Here is a 26,146-nt window from a genome sequence, read left to right as displayed (position 1 = left end):
AGAGGCAAAGAAAGTGAGTGGTAGATTTCGGAATCCACCAGCCACAGTAGCAGGTGAACAAACAAAAAATAATTTCTATCCCTGCTACCTGGATGTGTGACGGCTGGACGAAAAAAAAAGAAAAAAAAAAAGAAAAAAGGACATGTCGAATCTCTAGATTAGCCACAGCCAAGCTTATACTATAGTTAAATAGCACACATTACTGTACATTGCTAAGAGCACAGCAGTTGTCAGTCGTTACATCAGCTATCTGGCTATGAATAATGTGCGAGGGGCTGTGCGCGTTTTTGCTTCGATAGAGATTAATGCAGCGCTATAGAGATGGAGAGGGTCGATGTGTTGATAGCCCATCGGCAATAAACAGACGTAGACGCTGCTGGGCGGCAGACTTGCCAGTTATTGTATGCCTAAAATGCCCGGAGGTGCTAGTGTTAAGTCAGTGCTGAACAGGCTAATCTCTCACGATGCACGATAACGTCCTCACCAACCTCTTCTGCTTCGTTTGTCAGACATTTCTTGACACATGCACACAAACATTTTAAATTGGGCAGTCAGACCGACATGCAGGACTTTAAGATACGTGATCGGGTCTAGACCACCACGTGTTAAAAATAAAGAAAAACAAAATGAAACTAAAAGATTTCAATGGCAGAGGAAGGAGCTCAAAATTGAAATGTGTAAGAAAGAAGGTGGTTTGAAAGTGCACTTTAACCTTGGAAACAGCCGATTCACAATTAAAAAGGTTGAACTTTCAAGTTTAAAAATCAGCAAACTCCAACTGATGAACAGCTAGCGGACAACATTGTTTTGTCAAAAAGCAAAAAACTATTTGCCCTTTCCTTTCAGAAATCAGTGGCTAGTAGACCGGTGTAAATTATGGCTGCATGATTAAAGCTAAAATGATAATCATCATTAGTATTCCCTGTACCTGAATCATGTGTAATTACAGTCATTTCTGATTAACTCTCCCCATTAACCTTCATTAACTAACTGCAGCTACTTACTACAGCTTCTTACCTGACAGCTGGATCAGCTCATGGTACACTATGATGTCCTGGGGGTCATTCAGGTTGCTGGCCAGCGTCACCACGTCCGAGCCTGAGAACTTGTTTGCGCCAAAGATGGCTTGATTTTCACCATCCGTCCAGAAGACTCGATCCTGGAGAGGGGACAGGAAAAAAAAGAGACCGCTTATATTCCCATTAATAGCTAAAAGAAGCTCAGAAGTATTGTTGCCGTGGTAACTTGTAGCAGCAGTATCCGGATTCAAAATTTTGATAGACAACTGCAACCTAGTCAGAAACGAGAAGTTTCAGTGGTATTTATTATACAAATACAATATAATCAATTCTTTCTTCAGTAATAAATACTTTCAAAGACATTGATCTTACACTGCCTCACATAGCCATTCCCTGCAAATTATATTTCCTATCTGAACAACCGTGTGAGCCGACTGAACAGAGGTTCACCAGTAGTCTTTTTTTAGAAGGTCCTTTCAAAAATATTTGAGTCCAATGTTCAGTCAGATGTTAAATGGGGATGGAAAGACTACGTCACAAATTCAGCCATCTGTGTGTCAGGACCGTGTGTGTGCTGTTCCTGCACTGCACACGTTGCGGGGACCACCTGTCAGTCAAATCCACGTCTCCACTTGGATTTTCTGCCGATTTAGACTGCGCTCCGTTTTGGCCTCTTCAGCCTTGGTGGCTTTCACCGCTCATGTTAACATCTTAATTCTTCTCATGTTTATCCCCAAAAACACGGAACTTCCTGTGCAGCAGAGGATTTTTCCCATGAAGGAGCGCCGAGGTTGCCTATGATGAGAGCACTGAACCTTAAACGCTTCATGGACTGATTAGTTAGATCACACTTCTATCATTTGGAAAAAGGAAGATGCAAAAATGGCTTTAATAAAACCGTTACTAATTGTTACAACCGTATACTGTAACTAACATTGTGCACTACGCAGTGTTCAGACATGAGCTGCATCTTAAGCACAAGTGTCTGCATGTGAATAAATGTCATCCGTCTGAGTGAGCGAGTTAGCAGTTGTGCGAGTGGGTGTAGGTGAGAGAGACAGCGAGAGAGCCACATGTCCACGATTCTATAATCCCGATAGATTACATGTAAGAAAGCCCTATACATGCATATACTATATGAAGACTACAGGTTTTAACCAGCAGATATCATTGTTGATACTTGAGATTAGGAAACTATAGTTTCAGATAGAAGGCGTGATCCACTAGCCTGGATGCCAGCCAAATTTAGCCCCGCCCACAACATTTGAGGTCGGGAAGTTTGGTCTGGACTTGATCCGTTGTGGAGCAACTGTGCTCAAACCAGAGCTGTTTGGACCAATCAAATTGTCAGGGCGGGCTTTAGACGATGGACAGATGATCAACAGTAACGTAATCAACCACGTCACCAAACAGCGCTCGGGTTGAATTTGTTTACAACAAAGATGGCCTCTGCTGGAGAACTAAGATGTGTAGATTACTCCATCACGTCTGTTATGGAAGATATCAACAGCGCATTCATTTAAAAAGGAGGAACAGAGAACCACGATCAAGGCATTTGTCGATCGGAAAGATGTTTTTGCCGTCCTTACGGGATTCGGCAGCAGTTTGATTTATCATACGTCACATACTCCGTTGCTCTGATTGGTTGGAGGTCTGTCCAGTTGAGTGCAGAGACATTCTCTTTCCCGGTTCGGTTGAAACACGCCCCATAATCACAGCCCAATGGAGCAGCATCAGACTCAGATTCTGACTAGAATCCGAGTATGACGACATCAGGCTAGTGAGCCACCAAGTGTACCTGCTTTCCATGAGTTAATCCCCTCACTAGAAAATAGCTGATATAAACTAAACATGCTTTAAATAGCTGTGTACTCACTAGAAGGCAAACTGCAAGCTATTCTTAATGTTTTCATTTCTCATCAACGTAGATTGCTGGTTACGGCAGCCAGAAAGGAGCACATATTGGATGAGTAAATGCAGACAACACAACGGACGACACGTAGACGGATTAGCGTCGCATTTGCAAGGCAGCCAACAAAATCCAGCAAAACACACTTTCCCTATGAGTGTACCAACACAAACTATTAATCCAAGTTTGCTGTGCTTAATGATACTGCAATCTCTGCAGAAAGTCAAAGACACGAAAGGAAAACATTTTGTATTAAAAAGGGGGAGGGAGGACCGTCAACATGACAGTGAAGTGAATTCAAAGCAAGCTGTGAATCTGCACAAAAAGTTAGCTCCGCCCCGATTCAGGACAGGCCATGGTACTAGAGACATAGAATGATGGTCCTCGATCAGGGCTACTGTTTATTAGTTTCGTTTTACATATGTTGAGGGACCTGATTCCTGTCCTAAAACAAATACAATAATTATAATTTTAATGATCAGACAATTAAACAACCCCTTGTCTATATCGACGAGGATTCATTTGTTGTTCCGGTGCCGCCGGATGTCCCTTATTTTCGTCCGGATGTCCGTCACCTTCCGCTTTCATCATGTTGGCGTTCTAAACTCTGGTGGATTTCTGAGGACTATGGTTAACTGCTCCTCAGATCTCTGCAGGGTAAATCCAGACAGCTAGATAGACCATCTGTCCAATCAGAGTTTTCTGTTGCACGACTTAAAACTTTTTGAACGTACACGTTCCACCAAAACAAGCATCTTCCCGAACCTATTTTGCAGAGGCACCGTGGTTCCGTCTAGCACTTGGCACCGCCCAAGACGACTGGGATTGGTTTAAAGAAATGCCAATAAACCAGAGCTCGTTTTTCTCCGCAGCGCTGCAGAGGAAGGTCTTGCAATGCGAGACTAGACAACCCTAAACGATTTTATCTCCAGACTGTCAACACCAACTGACCCAGACTGCGGTTTCCGTCCAACTTGTTTCAATGAGTCAAGACCAAATGATAAATCATTATAAGACAATCATAACCTGTGTGCCACCTTTAGTTGGTCAGAAAAAAAATAAAGAGTTGTGTGAAAATGAGAATATAACAGCAGCAATACCTCAAAAACCGTGAGAGCGAAGGGATGAGCCAGGTAGTCCGGAGACTGGAGTACTTTCTTCCTGTTGTCTCCGTTCAGGTCAACACTAGAGAGCATGTGCAGTTTAGAGTCAACCCAGTACAACCGGCCTTTGATCAGATCTGGGGGGGGTTGGGGGAGAAACAGGAGAGGATGAGGTGAGAAATTCGAGATGGAAGAAATAACAGAAGAATGGTTAATAAATGAGAGAAAAGAAAAGTGGAAACAAAAGGAAAGGAGTGATACATGATAAATGAGAACAGGGAGTTAAGGAATAGGGGGACGAAAGAATGCAGAAGAGTACAGAAAGAAGATGAGGCATGGCAGGATGAGACAAGGAGAGAAAAGAAATTGAAATCAATACAACATTTCATTAAGGACAAATCGATGGCTTTTCCACAGTGGGGGGGGGGATGCAAGCACAGGAAGAGAAGAGAGACCGAACAAAGGAGAGCATTTCATTATAAAATATGATCTGGTCAGGTGTTTAATAAAAAGAAAATATTAAATTTATTTCAGGAGCGGAGTTATTTTAACAACATAAGGCATCTGGGAAGAAATCCACAACATTTAATTGGCAGATTAAATGTAAACACTGCTACAAAAGGAGTTTGTGTATAAGCTGAAAGACAAGAAGAAGAAAAAAAACGTGCGTGCGTGTGTGTGAGATCCTACCCAGGGAGATTCCATTAGGCCACTGGATGTCCGTCGCCACCAGAACCTGTCTGTCCCCTCCATTCATACCAGATTTCTCAATCTTGGCTGGCTCGCCCCAGTCAGACCAGTACAGGAACCTACAGGACCCACACACACACAGACCTGTAAATGTATATTGTCAAATGGAAATGAAAGGTTTTCACCTGAAATCAAAACGAGCTTTCCACCCACCCAGACAGCGGATCTACAGCGATGGATGCCGGTTCTTTGAGGCCTCTGTTGAACAGAACTTTCTGCTTGGTTCCGTTGAAGTTGGCTACAGAAATGGTTTTGGTGCCGAGATCAGACCAGTACAAGTGCTTATAGATCCAGTCCACGGCGATTCCCACAGGAGTCTGGACGTTGTCTATCACTTTGCTGTGGATGCCGACGTCCCCGCGTTTGTCCAGCACAGTGCTGAGGAGAAAAAAAAAAAAAAGAACAGACCATGTCACTAAAATTTAAGATTCATATCATCTATCAAGACCTCGACAAACAATCAGTTGAATCTTCACATGGCCACATTAGTTTAAATACAATTTTTCAGAAAACAACGCAGGGCAAAGTCTTAACTAATCTCGCCTCAAAAAGTCCAATATAAAAAAAGTCCAATATAAAAAAAAAAGTCTAAATATGGATGCCTTACTTCAGGCAAAGTTAGTGGTTCAGATAAATATACCCAAACTTGAGCTTAATGCTAACATTTGCTAATCAGCACTAAACACAGAGTCCAGCTGAGGATGACGGTAATGTCATTAGTTTTGCAAGTATTTGGCAAATTAAAATGACCCGATGATGGCACTAGATGAAAAGTCAGGGGATTACCAAAGTGATTACAATTCATCCTGAGGGGGCCACAGATGTGTGAACCAAATTTAATGACGAGCTCTAAAATTGTATGTAGATTCTCTGCCCGAGCCGATATTTTCCGCCACTATCCTCGGGCCAGGGCCTTGATCAAGCATTTGTGTTTTTTTAATCACTACTTTATTAGCCTTATTCGGTGGGGAGAAAGCTCTGCCTCTCCAGCTTCTCCTGTAGCTCTGGGTGTCTGTCCTGCACTGACTTGAGTGTGAGGTAAACTGGGCTACATCGTGTCTCCGCCCCCCCTCTGCAGCACTGTTGTCGGCCATTGCGTCAGCATGCAGACCGTGGTGAAGGACAGTATTAATTAGGTGATCGAGACAAGAAAGTCTCCTATATGGTTCCAGGGCTTTGATTATGTTACTGCCCTGATCTGTTACCCACGCTATTCAGCTGAGGGAGCAGCTATAGGGTCGAGTTTAGGTTAGAGTTTTTTTGTTTTTTTTTGTGTTTTTTTTTTTTACACGTTTCTTCATTTCGGATCCATTTGCGATACATTCCATTCTGAATAAACAAACAGCGCAGTTTACATGCTTCGTCCTTGTTGCATTACCTGTAGTTAAGAATTCTAAACCGATTTCTGTAGTTCAAACAACTCACTGCATTAGGCTAAGTGCGGCACGCTGCTCGCCTATGACGGCAAATCAAACGGGGACTTGGATGATGAACAGACATGAAGCAGGCTCGCCGTGGCAGAAAAGATGATAGTCGGCCTTCAACGTCCTCTCTTGCTACTTCTCCAAACATGAGGGCGAAGCAAGCCCTCAGAGAAATGCGTTGAGTTCAAACAACTCAGAATTGTAGTTGAGAACGTCAGTTATAACGGCCCACGTATTAAAAGTGTCGGGTTTAAAATCGGGCTCTGGCTCATAATTCCAGTTAATGTGTCGGGCCGAGCCGGTCTCGGACACAACGTGCACAGGCTCTGGTTGGATCGGGGTGGATTTTTTGGGCCAGATCTAAGCTCTACCAAGAGCCATGCTGCTAGCATGGCTAAAAATAAAATCAGGATTCATGCTGTGGGAAGCACGGACATACTCAACGTCATAGTGACCCATCCAACAGTTAGAGGTTTTACTCTGAACTTGGCGATGTACTTTTCAACTAACAAAATTGACATATGTGGAACCACACCACTAGTATGGCTACAAGACCGCTAAATGGTTTTCTTAAAAAAAAGAAAGATGCCAAGGTTAGATGCACTTTGAAAGAATGATCACTGTGGGTTGTTTTGAAGATGCTCAGAGGTAACAGGTCTTTATACTGACAATTATGTTTCACTGCTTTCATGCAGCCACCATGTTTCTATCATGTTAGAAACCGTGAAAATCTACTTTAACTTGAATGACAAAGTGGAATCATCGTATTGAAATGTCAAATCAGAGGAGACTCTGCAGCTTCTTTGTGTTAGTGGTGTTACCTCACATGCTTCTGTGTGGTGTGTGTAATCTACCTATAAATGGCCCTCTGGCCCAGGTCAGCCCAGAAGATCATCTGCTGGTTATAGTCGGCATCCAGAGCCACTGTGTTCCTCTGCTGCTCCACAATCTGAGTGTACTCCTTCCTCTCCAGACCCAGGCGACGGATGTCACGGCGGTTGGTGAAGATCAGGGAGGGTTCCTTACCTGAGGACAGGGAAGGCTTAGTTTATAGCTCACGTCTTCAATGTACCTCCGGTTGCTCTGTTCCACCTGCTGATGCTGGATCATTTCAAAGCCTTTTAAACATGGGGGGGGGGGAAATCTCTAAATAAAAGGTTTTATCAAATGGTCAAAACTTGTTATAGAGTGTGGGCTCTTCTTTTTGAGTCTTTCATGTCACTCAGAATCTGAACAGAGCAACCAAATGACTGAATATTATAGTGTGATAGAAGAGGAATTCTATTATAAATAACAGTTTATAGGATTGGATGACAAATCAATAGGAAAAAACTACTTTCAGATTGAAGGATACAATGATGGTCTTTGTCAACAGGCAACACAATAAAGTCCTTTCACTGCAGAAACAATCAGACTGCATGTGATCACCAGACTAGAGAATGGCATCCCCACCTCGAGCCTCTCTGATGATATTTGAATGGTGATCATTTATTGATAACTTTAATGTATAGTTTAAGTTCATTTTTTTTACAAATTAAGATTCTTCTGGCATCTTGTTTTCACCTACCCAGCTCTCGCTGAACAAGTGTGACTTTTTGTTCATTTTACTCATGTACTTGCCCACGTTTACAAAGCTGCTTTTTATGATTGTATCTATTAATTCTCAGGGAAAAAATGATTTCAGTGTGCAGCCGGACAGCGGTTCTCAACCTGCCGGGTGGGTTAAAAATAGCATTTAAAAAAAAAATAAAGAGTTCTACCACACAAATGATTTGCCTTTTCCATTACTCAAATTCTTTCATAAAATGCTAATGATTTTGCCTATGCAGGTCCTTTAATAGTTATCCACTTTTTTTATTTTTTTATTTTTTATTTTTTTTAAACACAACCTAGAAACACTGTCAAGACATAAAAGCAGGTCAGCCTATGTTCTTAATGAGACCAGTGGGGTATCCAAGAACAGGATATCGTTCTTTGAAATCTGAATTTTTGCCGATTCAGAATATCTGGATTTTCATTTCAAGGGGAGCCTCTAAGTATTGAACTGCAAGACGACCCACCACCATTTAAACTTTACTTCATCTCTGACCAGATCTGTAATTTAATCTGAACACAAAAATAGACTTTGGGAGCTTGTGAGTCATGTGACACAGCATTGCCAGATTAGTAAAATAGCTCAACAATTCTACGACAACCCATCATTTTCCAGGGCATTTTGGTTAATTGGGTTTTGTTCCCACGACGTGTTCATGACTAGAAAGCTGCATTATACCGTACACTCAGAAGCCCATTTAGAGAATTCACCTATGCGGAGTAATAAACAGCCAAGGTCAAAATGTTCAGTTCATATTCAACCACTTTATATTTTATCTGCCCACATAAAATGGGTGGACAAAATATTGGAGACACCTCTCAGCAACCCGTTACAATACAACAGCCTTTTATCTCTAAATCCAGTCAAGCCAAACAGCCTGACAGTAGCCTGGTATGGTGTGGCTCACAGTTTTCTTGAGCAGAAATTAAGTATACAAGCCTGAGACCTAAAGAAAGAACATTTGGTGTAATACTTCCCCACTGTGCATCTTAAAAGATGAGAGCTGTTCTATTTCAGCGAGTTGCACTGTATTCCCAGCTATTGACTCACCAACAGCCTTGCAGACGCCGGTGGTCGGATCCATCTGGTAGCCGTTGTGGCATTCACACTTGTATCCACCCTTCAAGTTGATGCAGATCTGACTGCAGATGCCGGGGTTCACACACTCATTGATGTCTGCACACAGAGAGACAGACGAAGAGAAGAGGGGATGAGGAAGAGAACACAGGGGGAATACAGCTGGTATGGTACATGTTTAATTAATCAAGCCTGCTCAATGCTTCAATTTGGGTGATCAGACGTTTGCACACGGCTCTTCTACAAACTTTTTAAACAATTACTTTTCCCTTGATTGCTATTGCATGATTGTAAACTGATGTGAGCTTGGGATACACAGTGAAAATTATACCCAACTATAATTGCTGTTGCCATTTTGCCAGAATGCTCTCTAGCCAGATGCTCTCATCACAATCAAATGTAAATACACTGATTTTCATGAGTTTAGTGGTTTATACCTGGGAGTAGATTAAGCGCCTGTGCAACCAGTGGGGTGCATTCCGGATGGGATTATACACATTTCTCAATGTCCAAAGTGGTGCTTGAGGCCAAGATTGGCTCAATAATGAAAGTGTGTCGGATCAGTACCTCCCTAACATAACCAAGAGGATTGCTACTTTTAGAAAAAAATAAATGCAACACATCCAATCCCATTACACACTGAACCCTTCAGAAGCCAGAAGTGCACGGACCAGCCTTAAATCAAACATCTCCGAGTCACAACACCAGCCTACAGTATGTCTGACCCGGCCCGTTGGATTAGGGCTTTCTAAGAAAGACAAATGCAGTAACGCATCTTCAGTCCGACAGTCTCTCCAGTCTTGAGGTTTTATTTTCAAACCATCCAGGACAATAGCCTGACAAGGACATTGCGATTTGGGATTAATTTTGAGCCCCATGATGTTTAAAGCCGACAGTTCTGTCTGATCTACTGTTCAAACAATTGCATGGCTGCCAAGAAACAAAAGTATGTCAGGGAACAACAATAAGTGGTGGCGTTTATGTTGTCTCCTGAAAATAAATGCAATGGAGCCCGAGTCCTAAATACATATGGTAATGTGGAAAATGCTGCCAATGTTTAGCTTACACTAAACGGACTAAACTGGGTTCACTGAATCACATGTCTACGATCAAACAGACTTACAACCTGTAGGAAACGACATTTAACTGGAATAGACAAAGCTAATCTGTGTGTATTTACGATTAATGCTACCTAAAACAACAATGCTATACAAGTGAGTGTTTTGACAATACTACTAAAAAAAAAAAAAGAAAAAAAAAGCAATTTACAAATGCAAATATTTTGTCAAATGGCTCGAATGTAAAGGTCACCTACCTCCGCAGGTCTTGTGGTCTATGAGCTGAAGTCCCGGCGTGCAGTCACACTCAAAGCCGATGACCATGTCTTTGCAGATGTGAGAGCAGCCGCCGTTGTTCATGAGACACTCGTTTAGATCTGAAGCACAGGAAGGAAACAGGGCTTTGTTGAAGCTATGAGAGCACAGTTCAATCATGCAAGCAAGGCACACAAACCGTAGATACCAGTCTAAATAGTAATCCTGTCACGCTCGCATCAGTTAACGGCTATAAAAACAAAAACTTGGTATCATCCAGGCATCGACAGTTTAGACAGGAAGCAACAAGAGAGAGGGATGATACAAAGATCAGTCTGGATTCAAACTGGCGCTACTGAGGATGTTGTGGTTCAATATGCATACTTTAACCATGAAACGTTATTACAAAAAAAAAAAATTACATTTTGTAATGCTAGTTTGTGTGCCTGGTTAAGTCTGTAATGTCAAAACAAAAACAAGTTTTTGACAACGTAGCAGTGAGTTCTTCTTTGATTTCTTTACAAACATACCATTTCTCCTGATCGCCACGTTCTTTGATAAAAACACACGTTCCCTTCCTTTATTCAACAAAGCAGACAGTGCACCAATACTGGAAACAAGATTATCCAGCTCATTAACAACTGTACAACATTACACTTGAAAAAAATTTAGTTATTTTATCCATTAAATTGACCATTAACATGATATGCCAATCTTTTTCTCTGATTGAAGTGCAGTACAATTCAGACTCAGACTTTAGTATTCAGATTGTGGAGAGCATATTCACTTTTGCCGAGTTCTTTGATCCATGAAAGAGAATTATTTAGGAGGCACTATTCATTCGCTCATGCTGAAATGCAGGACTCATTAAAGCTGCACAAGGCGGGATTTCATACGAAAACCCACATATTATCAGCATAAATCAATGTGCAACAGAGAGGAACATCGTGTAGTTTTACCGTGTTTGCCCAAATGAAAATCTTCTTTTAGGTATGGACACTTTCCTGCCCACAGGAAAAGACATCTGAACTTACTGAAAAGCAATTTGTGACAGAGACCTGTCCAGTGCTATCTAAATGTTGGACCTTCTTTTATCGCTTTGGTTTGGTTAGGGTAAATACGGTGGCCCTGAAGTGCAAATCACAACAGCAAATAGAAAAACGCAACAGCAAATCATAAAACACGACGGCAAATAGGAAAACACGACGGCATTAACTTCTACCGGAAAAGATAGGGCCTATCTAGCAGAGGACGGACCCTCCTGATTGGACAGACTGACTGTCTGTCTTTTAACAGGAAGGAGAGGTGAAAAACACGGAAAAGTGCATACTTTTAACAGAGAGACAGTCCATCTGTCCAATCAGGAGGCTCCGTCCTCTGCTAGATAGGCCCTACCTTTTCCGGTAGAAGTTAATGCCGTTTTGTTTTCCTATTTGCTGTAGTGTTTTCCTATTTGCCGTCGTGTTTTGCACTTCAGGGCCACCGTAGGTAAAGCATGTAGAGAATCAGCATTCTAGGAACTCATGATCAAATATTTCTAGTTCAAACACTTTCATGTCACTGACATTGAAAGCTGCCAGCTGGGGAAGCACTACAAGACTTGATAAAAGTGACATTTGCAGATTACAGGAGCCAAACACTGTGGGTTGATCACAGCTCGAACTACAAGATCATTCATATTTACGAAGATTCTAGTGCAAACGTAATATACAAAAAAAAAAAAAAATCAAACATATTGCTCAATCCACATTTGTTCTGCCCCTCGGTTGGGAAGGCTGGGGAAATATTTTAATAATCATCTGTCAAGTGTCATCTACATCCGTTTGGCATAAAAAAGGTCCCATGGCATGAAAATTTCACTTTGGTTTTTTTTTAAAAACATTAATATGAGTTCCCCCAGCCTGCCTATGGTCCCCCACATCCTAAGTAAAGCTCATTGTGGGACTGGCTCTAGTGGCTGTAATTCTGCACCAAGGCTGAATTTCAGGAAAGAGACTTCAGATACAGTATTAGGGGACGACTGAGGTCTATATAAAAGCATCCAAAGAGCACCATGTCATGGGACCTTTAAAACAAAGCTTTTGTGTGAAGGCACACCACTCTGCATCTCTTCAGTTGTTCCTCATTAATGTAGGCACAAGGAAAATATCCTAAATAACTAAACTTCAAATCAGAAAATCGCTACAAATGGTGATGTCAGGCCCAATGTTACTAAACCTGATAACCTGACCGTGACTACAAGACTCCAGGAAGCAGACAGTCCCGACTGTGGGGAAGACGAGCTTTGGTTTTGTGTACACGAGTTGTGTCTGCTGCTGGGATTCCAAACTGCCTACTACATACTACCAACGAACGCGTTACGCAGACAGACCGTTACTGATTGAGAAAATGAATTCTCCATTATGCATCGGACCTTCCAGGTATTTTTGGTATACAGTAAGTTTTGTCTAGATGCTACATTTGGGCCAAAACCATACATATTGCTAGTATAGTAGTAGTAGTAGTAGTGGTGATGATGATTAGTGTATTTATCACAGAACAGACAAAAATCTGTAGAACCTTGAAAATAAAAATCGACAAATGTAGAGTGTTTCTGGCTTTAGATAAGCGTTAATTTGATTTTTTTGAAGATGTTGATTTTCTTTGTTCTCTACTTACTACATTCCTTGATGGGTTCGTCGCTCCAGTCGGGACAGTCTCGGGCCTTGTTGCACACTTTGCTCATCTCGATACACTCCCCGCTGCGACACTTGAACTTCTCTGGTCCGTTACACTGAGTCACTGTGGAGAGAAGCACACAATTTTACATGTCCCGCTTACACACAACATTCTTTATTCCTTACACACAATGCATTCCTTTAAAAATCCAATTACATGAAAAGCCATCATATCATAATGCTTTATTACATATAGATTTAACTTCTCTTTTACAGTCTCCTGTATGTGTAACAGCCAAGCTAGTGGTTGCCCACTGCGACCAGTCCTATGCTAAACTAGCCACTCTCCTAATCTATCGTCCGTACTACGGCATACTACCAAGGATACGCCATACAAATACGTGTGTAGTATCAATCTTCTCATCACACTCAACTGCCACAATTCAAAATATGTTCAACTATTCCTTTAAGGTTGACATTCATTAAAGCGTCAACTTTTCAACTCCATATGAACTTCAGGAAGCGAGACTGCAGACTAGGAATGGGTGAGAAAATATCATTGGGTTTTGAGCTTCACCAACATGTATTCTGTTTTGGAACAGTTGAAGCTCTTCTCAGTCCTTCAAGATCATCTAATAAAAGTAGCTCGATTTCAAACCGAATCGTGACAACAATGTCTCTTTCAGCAGTCTAAATGAGAATCAGGAACAAACTCGTCAAAGTCTGTTTTATGCTGCTACCCCACACACACACGAATGTGGTAGAAAAATTCCTTTAAGGTATAAAATGTATGCATTTCTGCATCGTCATTGTTAACTGCCCTGGCTCTGAGTGCATCTACACTGTCTAGTCCGAAAGACTGAGAACTTTGTCTCAAATTCTTGACATGCTAATGGAGACGGGGTTCTCCATTCTTAGACTGATAGGTCAGAAGTGCTACACAGGCCTCCAGGTGTGACCTTGTTCTTACGAGTACTAGACTGTAGGAAAGATCGTTTATCATGCAAACTCCATGCCACAGCTGTTGTTTGGGGTCTGTTTTCTGGTACCAGTATTGTAAATAAATTAGGGCTGTCAAAATAACGCGTTAATTTCAATTAATTAATCTGAGAACAAATAATGCGTTAAAAACAAATAATGCAGATTAATCCATTCCATATTGACCTTTGACCCGGAGCCGTTCTAGCCACCATTGGACTGTAAAATGAAGGAGGGAGACGAGAATGTTCTGCCTGGATCATTGATTGGAACATTTACTTGTAAAAATCTTCTTCCTGCCAACCCTGGCTACCAAAATCTGGTGCCACTGATGTCTGCGCTTCTCTCTGATGCTCTGAAACACAAACACCGCTGCACGTGACGCTAGTTAACACTATACTCGACAGCAGCTAACGTTAGCCTACCGCTAGCTAGTAGCTGGATTAAACACGGTTAAAATGCTGACAGCTAACGCTAAACGGTGTAAAGTTTGACTGTGTTTTACTGTAGAGGATTCAACAATCTGCAGCTGCCGTCGGAGAAACAACACAGACGGTGCGTTCAATGAAACTGGTAAACTACAGCCTCATGGTGCATTTGAAGTTATTGTAAATGTCCTTTTCCCATCTGATGGTTCAACAGCAATTTACTACTGAAATTAGTTATTGTTATACATTATTATTAAATAATTTAATTTTGACCATATTGCCTTAGCAATAAACAAACCGTTCTTTAATGCCACTAAATGTTTAGTACCCTTTTTTCCTTTTCTACTTTCTTAAAAAGTATCGGTTCAGGCACTGTTAATTATGTATGCGATTAATTAATCACAGAGTATGTCAATTAGATTACATTTTTTAATCGCTTGACAGCCCTAAAATAAATACATTCATTTTAAGACTACATTTTTCTATTTACCAAAATAGAGACCGACCTGAAAGTTCCCTTCTTTACTTGACAATTCCCTCAGGATAATTACACACACACACACACACACACACACACACACACACACACACACACACGTAAAGCTGCAAACACAAAGAGCACATACGGTTTTTGCAGTTTACTTCATCTGATCCATCGGCGCATTCTCTGACGCCGTTACACTGTCTGCTGCCCAGGATACAGTTTCCATCATCACATTTGAACTGATCCGGAACACACGAGCGTACAGCTACCAGGGACACACAAACCTGAGTTACACATGATTCGTGCCAATCACTGGCTCATTCACTTATTGACAATCTTTAGTATATCCGTGAAACGACGATTACCACATTTAAATAGTTAAAAAATTCCAATCTGCCGTGGTACCAAAAATGAATGCCATTAGGCTCTTAAATGCTCAATGGTTAACGTGTCGACAGCTGGTCAGTACATACGACAGTTGGCTTCATCGCTGCCGTCCTTGCAATCTGGGTCTCCATCACACCTCCACTTCTTGTGAATACACTCTCCTGAGCGACACTGCATCTCGCTGGTTGAACACTTGGCAGGTGGAGTCGGGTGACGGCCGCAACGAGACGGAGACTCATCTGACTGGTCCTGCAGTGGAAAGAGACGAGAATTTGATCATACACCGTCTACAATGCAACTACAATTAAGAGTTATCCCTTTTATATGTATTGGTTTGGATGAGGGAAATCGATGCCATTTTCAAATTTTTAAGAAAATAGTCATGTTATAGAGTTTGCCAGTTTTGCTCTGTGTTTTAGCCAACATTCAGCAGTTCACTTGCTCCGAGACCAGTTCGAGTAAAAACTAAGAGCAATTTTGAACACCGGAAGTGTGAGGTTTAGATCTGGTATGGCCCTCTGAATGAAGAGAAATGTGTGGGACAGAACATAAACATACAGAGTAAATCTCATTATTTCCAAAAGGCATTGACTTTGATTATACAAGAATCTGAGTTCACTAAGAGTAAGCTAGCTACAGGCCTGTTAGTGTTTCAGCCCTTGGTTGCACATTGTGGCGCTGAGTGTTTTCCCCTCAGTTGGGCGTGGTTTTTAGAGTATGATGCAATGCGCTCCGACTATGATACACCCACGTTGTTTGATTGACAGGTGATCTGGGGGATGTGCAGGGCAGAAATGCCACAGCTTCAGGACTCTGCTCTCACAGATGTTTATCCCTTTAATTAGAATCAAGCAAGAGAGTGAATAACAATGACCTTCCCATTGAACACAGTACTTTATACATTTGTGGATGAAGAGTTGGCATCAGTTTTTCATTTTGCTGCGAGGCCGTCACAGTGATAACCACACAGCCAATTAGCAAGGAACAGGCAAATTGCCGACTCAGTGGAACTTGTTCTGCCATGTGAGGAAACGTGTGTATGTATGTATTGGGGGGGAAGAGAGAGAGAAGAATTTTTTGCAACAGAGAGTAGCAAATCTTTAGACCAGAAAGCGATTGTGAAATTTAACACATTGATTAAAGGCGCTGGTCCACTACTTGACATAGCCGTAGGCCTGTTGCTGCTCCTCTGAAGGCTTCATGGCGTCTTTTAAAACAAGTCGCTAGATTTGTCACTAGTCACTTTTTTTGACCCGCCCTACTGCATTTTTTGCGCAAGCATGATCGCTTGAAAGACAAGCATGCACAGGAGGTTCCTCAATTTATAGTTGGATTTCAAATAAACTCAAGAAACTCATAACATGAAAGACAAGAGAAGAAGCAGGTCGATGCTGAATAAGTGTAGTACAAAGTAGAGAAGTGGCAGATCGGGACAGGGAATTTAGTTCCTTAATTACCGACATTTGGGCAATTTTAAAAAGTGCGCTAATGAGGGACGCCAGTCCACACTGGTCACAGGCCACGTTTACTGATGAGAACATCTTGTTTTAATTTGGAGAGTTGCAGTATTTTGAATTGCAGCAATCCATGTCTACCATGCATTATACAGCAGAGGAGTGGACTTATTCATGCTCCTTTCCACAGCTTATCAGCGACCTCCACTCCCACATCATCTTGCCATGCCACTCAACCATCCAATCAGGATTGTCAGACTTCCTGTCCAAATATGCTGCCATTAATAATTGCATGATTCAAAGGGCATTCAAAAAGGGCATGACTAGAATTCATAAGGACAATTATCCAGGCCAGGTCAAATTGACTTGCCAAACTCCTGCTAAGTCTTCTGATGGTGCAGGAATAAAAACACTCCAAAAATTTTTTGTCCACAACTTGTAATCCGTTTTTCAGAATGCGTGCGTATGTGGCATTGTATTGTGTTCATCTTACCTGGCAGTCAACGTCGTCGTCACACACCCAGCTGGCCGGGATGCACGAGGAGTTTCCACACTGGAACTCACTGGGGCCGCAGGAGGACGGTGCACACTCCATCTCATCTGAGCCGTCGCCACAGTCGTCCTCGCCATTACACACAAAGTTCCGGGAGATGCAGCGGCCGCTGGCACACGTGAACTCATTTGGAGCACAGGTGATGTTACCTAGAGGCAGTTGGGGGGACAGGAAGGAAATAGGAGAGCACTGTGAGGATTAACAGCTCAGTCGCTAAAAGCAACATGACCGTGTGCAGCAAGCATCACTTTCCAGATGGAAGGCAGGTTATCGCGAAACGGAACTTGATACTGATTTAAACATTTGGGCTGCATCTTCAGCACTGCTGCTCATTGGAATTTTTTTTTTATTTTTTTAAAGGACGTCCCTGTGTCCTATAACACTACCCATACATTATTATTAAAAAAGGGGACATAAGGTTGGTATCACTGTGTGGCAAAAAGTATATGACACCGTCCTCCAATTAGTGGATACAGTCACGTAGACATCCATGCAATCTTCATTGACAAACATTTGGAGTAGAATGGGTCACATTGAAGCTCAGCAACGTGATGCCGTCATAGGATAAAACATTTCAAATAAGTCAGTCAATTTCTTGCCTGACCATTGCTGTTAGTGTAGAAAATGGTCATGCGTTTGCATGGCCTAGCAGTGACACACAAGCCTGAGATTACCATGCATACACAGTCCCAAGAATAAATAATGCAAAGCACACTTCAGTTGGATGGTCAAGTATTGGAAACGTGTTCACCATTTGACAATCTGAGGAATGAATTGGGTTTGGCAGATGCCAGGACAAAACCTGCCACCACCTGCCTAAAGTGCCAACTGTAAATAATGGGAGGAAAAATAATGCTCTGGAACTATGGAGTCCAAACTATGGGAAACCACTCCAATTAAGGGAAATCAAATGCAACAGCATGCCATTACATAGACAAAAGTGCACTTCTAACTTTGTGGCAGCTGCTTGTGTCGGACCCTTTTCTGTTTCAACAGGACAGAACACCGCGCACAAAGCCAGGTCAATTAATCGTTTTCCCACTTTGGTGTGGGAGAAGTTGACTGGTCCGCACAGAGCCCTGACCTCAACCCCCATACAACCCCGGGAACACCGACTGTGAGCCAGACCTTATCACCAAACATCAGTGTTGGACCTCACTAATGCATCTCCTTCCTTGAAGTTTTTGTATTTCAAATCCAGCATTGTTTACATCCATGTTTTACCCGCATGCATGTGCGTCCTTGTGCACGAGTCAAGAGTCCGACCCAGGGCCCTTTGTTGCACGTCACCCCCCCCCCCCACCTTTCCGTCAATGTCTAGAGATTTTGATTTACGTGGGCCTGTGGCAGCTCACTTTAAGAGGTGTGTGTGATTTACTACACTGCAGTAAAACATACTGGTATAAAGAGATTACATGGAAAAAAAAACAAGACAAATAAAAACCGTCTTCTACTAAGTAGCCGATTTCACTGATGCTAATCAGCTCCCAGTACGCCAACACTGGGATGGTATAGATGAAACATTCATTGGAGTGATTAACATCTTCCATCGTCAGATTCATTTTAATCATTACTCAACTTATTATCGGTCAATTTGGTTTGGCAGATAATAAGTCTAGTTAAATTAGACATTATCCTTCATTTAAAAAAAAAAAAAAAAAAAAGGATTCTACCGGTATTTCTCATCCAGGCTTGGGGATGCCTTAAGACCCCCCAGGAAGAGCCGCCTTGCTCAGCCTGCTGCCACAGCAACGTGACCCCTGATAAGCGGGAGAAATTGGACTGACGTATAAAATGTACCAGCATGCTACAGGCTGCTTTAGCGTTTGTCAGATCCAATTATTTTAGTTTATAGTTTGTCCAGGCACAGCATCATGCTCTGCGCAAAAGGCCGTTAGTGTGTTTACGCTGCACAGTGTTTAGGATAAACAGCTGGAGGTTGAGAAGTAATTGATACACACATCCATTAAAAACAGCTGTTACTATTTGAATCCCTTCTGAAAAGCTGCATCATTGCACTTCTTCAGGTCACCGCAGTCTTGTTTATACGAATCAGGCAGTTGTCTGTCCATGGACAATACGAATCAGATAGGAGGAGGCTATGGTTTAAGTATCTTGGGACCACATCGTAGGTCATAGGTCTTTGAGTCCAAGCGCTCATCAATTACTCAAAATGCAGGACATGATCTGGACAAATGAACAAACCACAGCATAATGCAAGTAATGAGAGCCGGCTAATGAACCTGCTAATAAACTTGGAAGTCTGAATTTACCTAACCCTAAAAAAAGCATTCAGGTCCTCATCAACTTAAAGTTTCACCATTTGGGGAGAAGGTGAAGGTCTATTCATTGTGTTTTAATACACCTACAGTATATGGGCCCTGGATCCAACGCTTGGACAATTAAGTACCGGGGGAAAAATAATGCCCGTTGTTCACATCACTCCTTTCAGCTAAAATATATGCAATATTCCCCACTCACCGACTACAAAAATCAACAAATGTTTAAGTCCAAATCCAGGGATTAACTGAAGTGAGTTAGAAAAAGTTAAAGTCTACCATGTTGTGTACTCCAGCAAACCAAAAAAAAAACAAAACAAAAAATGATTGTCCTAAATGCTGTGTCCACTTACCACAGCTGACCTCATCCTCTCCATTGTCACAGTCCTTCTCTCCGTCACATTTCCAGAAGACGGGGATACACTGAGTGGAGCCCGCTCCGCAGCTAAACTCGTTCACACGACATGTCCTTGTGTCTGCATAGACAAAAACACAAAACACACCGTTAGAAAATGTATCATTTCATTTGTGGTTCTCTTTAATTCACACCAAAAAACACATTTAAGAGACGCATATATTTATTGATGACATTACAGAAGTGCAAAATGGAGTGGCCTTTGGATATTATGTTGCAGCCAAAAACTGGCCAAACGTTTTTTGTTTCAGATTGGTCCCTTACCTCACACGTCTTTGCTGGGAATTAATACATTCAAATACATGTAGCTATATAGCTAGCTCTCACTGTGACCTCCACATTGTTTGTAGAGGATGTCCGTCAGTCTGCTGCTGAGAAAACACTTTCTAAGCAGAGAAAAAAAAAAAAAAAAAAATGTATCAAATAGTTCAGTTTAACAAGTTTTTACAGCGGGACGGCCTCTAGCTCAATTTGTAGAGCGTGCGCCCCATGTAGGCTGCATCCTTGGCAGCAGGCCGGGTTCGATCCCGACCTGCGGCACTTCTCTCTCATTTCCTGTCTCTGATCTAATAAGAGGTCTGAAAAGCCCCAAAAACTCTTAAAAATATACATTTCTAATCATCAGGTTTTTATTTTACAAAGACAGTTCATCTGCATATTTGGGACTTCAAGGCCACGTTCAAGCCTTACCAATTCAGATTGACAGCTAAGATCTATCTTGGGATTTCTTGTTGTGTGCTTAGAAACCTATCCTAGGGCAATTTTACAGCGGCCACAACGATCATGGCTGCTGTGCCTCCTCAGTTTGGCCTTCAAAAAATGATATGCCCTGCAGCCACAGTGGCCTTGAGCTGCTGGCACTACTATAGCCGATTTCGCATTAACACCTATGCCTCCTTCCAGTCAATACTGTTTAGTATCTCTTGTCGAGACAGAAATGCGCATATGCATCCTTTGTCAGATTTATGGGAAACAAAAAAAGGGTACAGTATCACGTATGCGGTCACCACACAGTTGCAGTGGCTACTTGTTGCCTACATGACAGCAGGGCCAAAAATAACAAGTGACAGAACAACCAAACTGCTTGTTTCCATAAAATTTCAGCTTCAAGACCCGGCTTATCTCTTCAATCTTCCACTGTGGAGGGAGATAACGAGCAGCGTGGCACAGAAAATCGGACTGCACTGTGATAAGAGCTGCTCAGTGGAGCAGTAGACAAAGGTGAATTGAAGCAGAGGGATCGTAGGCTCTGTTCGGTACTGCTGCTGCTGCTGATTCGTGCAAACACTGTTTAGTTGTAGGTATCAAAGCAATGTTTGTATTGTTTTTTTTGAATGACACATTACAGCCCCCTGCTGGCATGGAGAGATTTCTTCTCCCGCAGGAGCAGAACGTACGTGGTAGTTAGCCAGCGGGTGTAGTCTTTGGTTTTGTGGTCAAGCGCAATTTTTGGGCCAAAGGTGACGTCACCGTCGGCCTTTGTCCCCACTAGATTCTCAGGACAGGAGTGTAAGGTTGTTTGTAGGAGTGGTTTTGCAAGCAGCAATACCACAGTCTGAGCAATGGGTTTTCAATGGACACTGCACTAGGGTTTATATAAATATAAGTGAATTCAGTTCAGACAGTGCAAATTAATAAAATGCATGGATAACAAAAAAGGTTAAAAATGCCAAAATTAGCCAAATGGCAAATCTAGTAACTACGGTTTTCCTTTTGGAATCGTTTTCCATTTTAAGCGAAAACTGGGCGTAACAAATCAGCAGTGTGAGCCTGTGTAAGCAAAACTCAGATGGTCAGCTAAAACCCAGGTTGTAATTTGAGCTAATGGAGAACTGAAATCCTACTTTTATGATGATCAAGTTAATAGAAGCTGCAGCTCACTTCCTGAATTCATCACTGATGCAATATAACTGATGTAAACATAACCACAGCACCTTTACAGAGAAACTGCCAGACGTTTGCACACGCACACACACACACTTTAGATTCCATTCCCAGCTGCCAAGTCATGTGTAACAGCTGGTCAAACAGTACAGTGATATAACAGCTATAGTAGCTGGGTTGAACAGCACGTACACCACTGCGGCTATTACTGGAACTAACACACAAATTATATATGGACTACAAACTGGAATGCTATTGATGACCTTTTGTTGACCGACAGAAAAATGTGCAGACAGGTTGTCCACAATTTGAACTTGATAATCACCAAAACAAAATTGATTGTTATGAAAATAAGAGCATTCATACATTGGAATACAGAATACTAGGTTTGTAATCATTTCTGCTTCAAACCCTTTTATTTAAAAGAGTTTAAAGTATAAATAATTCAATAATTATTAAATAGTGTATGGTTAAGGTTAATCTATTTTCATTGTCCAACACAGGGTTGCACAGTTCAGACCAAAGATTCCCCAAACTGTTTTTAGAACATTGCAGCCAGGCGCATTTGTACCTTGGCGCATTGCTATTATGATGGCGGATTTGCTAAGCAGGAAGGATGTTTTGCATGTTTGTGTGGTGCTGTACATACATACATGTGTAACAAGCATAGTGTGCACACGTTGTGCACAAGCTTATGCGCATTTTAGTAATGCACTGTTAAAATAACAATGAAACGCTGCTTTATTGACTTTAGACCAGGTTTTTGTTGATCACTTCCCGCTGCCTCAAGATAGGAATACGCCAAGAATGCACCTGAACACACCTCCCTGCAAGACCAGCACGCCCATTTGCTATTTAAACGACGTGGGCGCTTGACGGTCTTAAACTAGCAAAGACGCTTGCGTCATGCTTTGCGCTGGCCCGTCACTGGTGCCTTCCGAAAAAGTAAATACCTTCAAATTGCAAGAAATAATCCATTCCATTGTTCTAGTCAATGTCATTTGTTGTATATAGTCCAAAATCCCAAATCACATTTGTCTTTACAATTTCTTTTACATAAAAATTTTATCCTGAAACCCTCAATTCTGACACAAAAATCCCTTTAATGCATAGTTTCTAAAACACGTGTTATGTGTTATTGATTACATTTTGTTGCCTTTTCTTCCGTTTCTGAGAGACACTGCTCATAGATTATCCTTTAACTTTTATTGCATATGATAACCATTGTCACCAGTTGTATCTCCTAGTATTTTTTTTTTTTTCTTCTTCCAGAGTTTTCATGCATAGAGGAATTTTTGCCACCTCCCAAAGAGGTTTGAGCCAGCCCCAAAGGAAAATCACCAGCACCAAAATGATAAGCATTGAGAATAAAAATACCAATTCAAATCCTCACTCGGGCTGATTTATTTAAATATTTTTTTTTTTTTTTTAAACCAGTTTTGTTAATTGGGGTTCATTTACTCAAGCATAATATACATTTGTCACAATCAAATTGTCAGAAATAACAGGAAAATGCATAGATTTCTGTCAAAATTAAGGTAACAGACTCATTGATTTTACTGTACGTGGACCGATCATGCTTACTGCCATGTGTAGTTCCCCCCCCAAAGACCCATTCTGATCCAGGAAAAACCCTGTGCATCTATTTGCTCACCATCACTTGTTTATTAAACTGCCTGATGAACATGGTTGCACTGAAGCTTAATACACCTTTCTGTAAACAGGTGTGCAAAGATGACTTTTCTTTTAATCATTTTGTAAAAACAGCAAGCATTTATCATTTAGTTTCAAATTGCTGTCGACTCATTCCGCTGCGTTGCACTGGCACACAGTAAAGTTAGAGCATCCAAGAAATAGAACACTTATTACTGACATGGGTTTAATAAACGGCTGCTGACAGTTTCTTTTCTACTACTAAAAAGGTATATTAAAGGAGTACTCACCGTCTCATCAACCCTCCAGTGAGTTTCATTGAGGTACTTTGTGCTTGAATAGCACAATAGGGTTGGGAATAGACCCCAGGTTCAGCATTTACATCAAGTACCATGGATGAAAGACACTCGCTGTATTTATTTGACTTTGAGTGAAAAATGCTTAAATGCTTAAAGTATTCAGGAAGCAGTAAATATCAAACCAACATGCATTGGATGAAGTGCCTTCATTTTTCCTGTGAGGTTTCTCTCTGTAGCTGAGAAAAGCTATAGTCCATCGGTTTTTTTTACAACAGCACAGTAAAGGCAGTGCAGACAAGATATTCTCATTAAGATGACTTCAGTATAAACACGTTCCATCTTTGATTTCAACAAGCACCTCGGCAAGACTCACATCACAGTTATACCATACAAAGCTAAGCAGCTCTCCTCAGTTCCATTTAAACAACTTATGTTTGACAGGGCTGCTCCCCCCTCCCCCCCGCCACACACTGCTTTTAAGTGCCACTGAATTTCTGCAACAGTGAGATAAGAGCTAAACACAGCAAGAAATCTCTACTATGCACTTGGATTCAGGGAATGTAATTCTTTCGGCCCTGACGGAGAAAGCATATACGCCTGCAAGTGTTCTACTCTGTCAAAGGGTAAAAAAGAAGAACGCTTAACAGAATGCAAGAACAGTGAATGGCTCTTCATCTCCATGCACACTGACCGTAGGCCTCTGGCTTTACGGCACATCTACAGCAAGGGCTGGCTCACCTGGAACTCCCAAAACCGCAAGCAGGTCTACGATAGCCAACAATAGCTAACGCTAGTGCTTGTTATAGCGGACCTCTGCCAAACCAGCATAAGTTAACTGTATCCTGCCAGGCTCTGTGAAAAAAAACAACGGCAGAGAGAAACAGACCTAACTTAACATAGATGCTGTTTGGGAGTTCCAGGTGAACTCATTAAGACATTACGGTATGCTAGCTGTGTGCTGATGGCAGGTTCTGTGGCTGTGGGTCCAGACCCTTACTATAAACGTCCACTTATTAGCCCTTTCAGTAGCTTTCAACTGCATTTCTTGGTTTTCATCGAATAGAAGGCCATGACCAAAGAACTGCAGTTTGGTCAATTGACAGCTCCAAAAGCCACTGTAGAAAGGGAATCTTTGAAAAGATTACTGAAACAGGATCATTAAGAAAGAATTTGCATACTCAAAGTATGCCGTTTTAACTGTACAGCAAATATTGATGCATGGTTAACATTGAACCAAAGACTGTCCATTTCAGTCTGTCGGGGTTATTCAAGACCAACACTATGAATCATGACAGCCTAGGTATTTATATACTACCCACCACTAGTAATAAGTGTGGGGACTTCTGTATAAAGGCTCATTGTGTCGGTTGCATCTTTGTCATCATAGCAGCAGCAAGCAAACACCCAATTGTCAGCTCCAAAACAAAGCAATTAAACAATTTTTCTTACCATGACGTTTACTACAAATAGATTGGATAAACTGCTTTTAGATCAGTATGGACTAGCCATGTATTGCTGAGACTGCAGTAATGAACACTGACCACCTGTGGGACACAGGTGCACAAGTCCTAATTTCATACATTAATGTTCATTATGAACTGCCTTGTTGTTAATCTGCAATTATGCATTTGCTCCTCTGAATACACCCATGGGAGAACCTGCCCTTGGTGCACCTGAGCTCTGACTGAGTGTTGCGTCTACAAGACTTCAAACACAGCCATGTAATGTCGATTTTAGAGGTTAATTACTAGGCCCGTGTTTGACGCCTTCAAAAGATAGATACTTGTTGAGGTTAGAAAAATTATGATTATAGTTTTTTTGCTTCATTTTAGTGTTAAAACTATTTGCATGAAGTCTGTGTGCAACTATTTCCGTTTCTCATGAGATAATCCTAATTATCACTGACCTTGTGGAAAGCACAGAACACCCGAGGGCAGGACATGCCGAGGAGACGTCAAGCCTGACCAAAGCTAAGAAAGTTTCTCTTTGTGTGATATTACTCCCTTTTCCCTATAAAAAGCTACTGTTAAAGACTATCGACAGTCATTTTCTGTACTTATGCTGAAGTGCTGTAAACTGATTCTAATTGCTGCAAGTAAACTAACTTAAGAGAACGCCAGTGATTGGGTCCATTCTGTGATAAATAATTATCCTAACAGTTGATGATTTGAAAAGGATAATATTTAAGATATTCTATATTGTTCTCACTGTCACAAATCCAACGAAAACACTAGACAATGAGTGTATGTATGCATGTATAAAAAGAAAGGTAATATATTCAACCTGCTGCTGATGACATTCGTACCATTACCCAACAGCATACTGTACCCTACATTTTTTTAGAAGCCAGGAGGGGGGGGAAGAAAAAAAAAAAAAAAATCCTTTTGGTTCACACCTACTGTAAGAGGTATGAAAATTGACTTGGGAAATGAAATTGACAAAATTGTTTTTGCATAATAGTCTAGGATGGAATTAATAGAATAGGA

The 26,146-nt window shown here is 41.5% G+C and overlaps 1 protein-coding gene across 1 annotated transcript in view; it reads right to left on the bottom strand.

Annotated features, from left to right (window-relative positions):
• Positions 1 to 26,146, bottom strand: part of vldlr (very low density lipoprotein receptor) — a 56,052-nt gene that overhangs the window by 13,704 nt on the left and 16,202 nt on the right. Inside the window, 12 exon segments of the mRNA XM_078271215.1 lie at positions 1,018 to 1,159; positions 4,029 to 4,168; positions 4,722 to 4,840; positions 4,935 to 5,159; positions 7,060 to 7,231; positions 8,850 to 8,975; positions 10,192 to 10,311; positions 12,848 to 12,970; positions 14,879 to 15,001; positions 15,210 to 15,372; positions 17,071 to 17,279; positions 19,763 to 19,885. Of these exon segments, the coding sequence (XP_078127341.1) occupies positions 1,018 to 1,159; positions 4,029 to 4,168; positions 4,722 to 4,840; positions 4,935 to 5,159; positions 7,060 to 7,231; positions 8,850 to 8,975; positions 10,192 to 10,311; positions 12,848 to 12,970; positions 14,879 to 15,001; positions 15,210 to 15,372; positions 17,071 to 17,279; positions 19,763 to 19,885 (1,785 nt within the window).

This window comes from Sander vitreus, chromosome 16 (genome assembly GCF_031162955.1).
Source record: "Sander vitreus isolate 19-12246 chromosome 16, sanVit1, whole genome shotgun sequence".
Taxonomy (NCBI): domain Eukaryota; kingdom Metazoa; phylum Chordata; class Actinopteri; order Perciformes; family Percidae; genus Sander; species Sander vitreus.
Note: the sequence above shows the minus strand (reverse complement) of the source record. Positions and strands in the feature narration are given on the sequence as shown.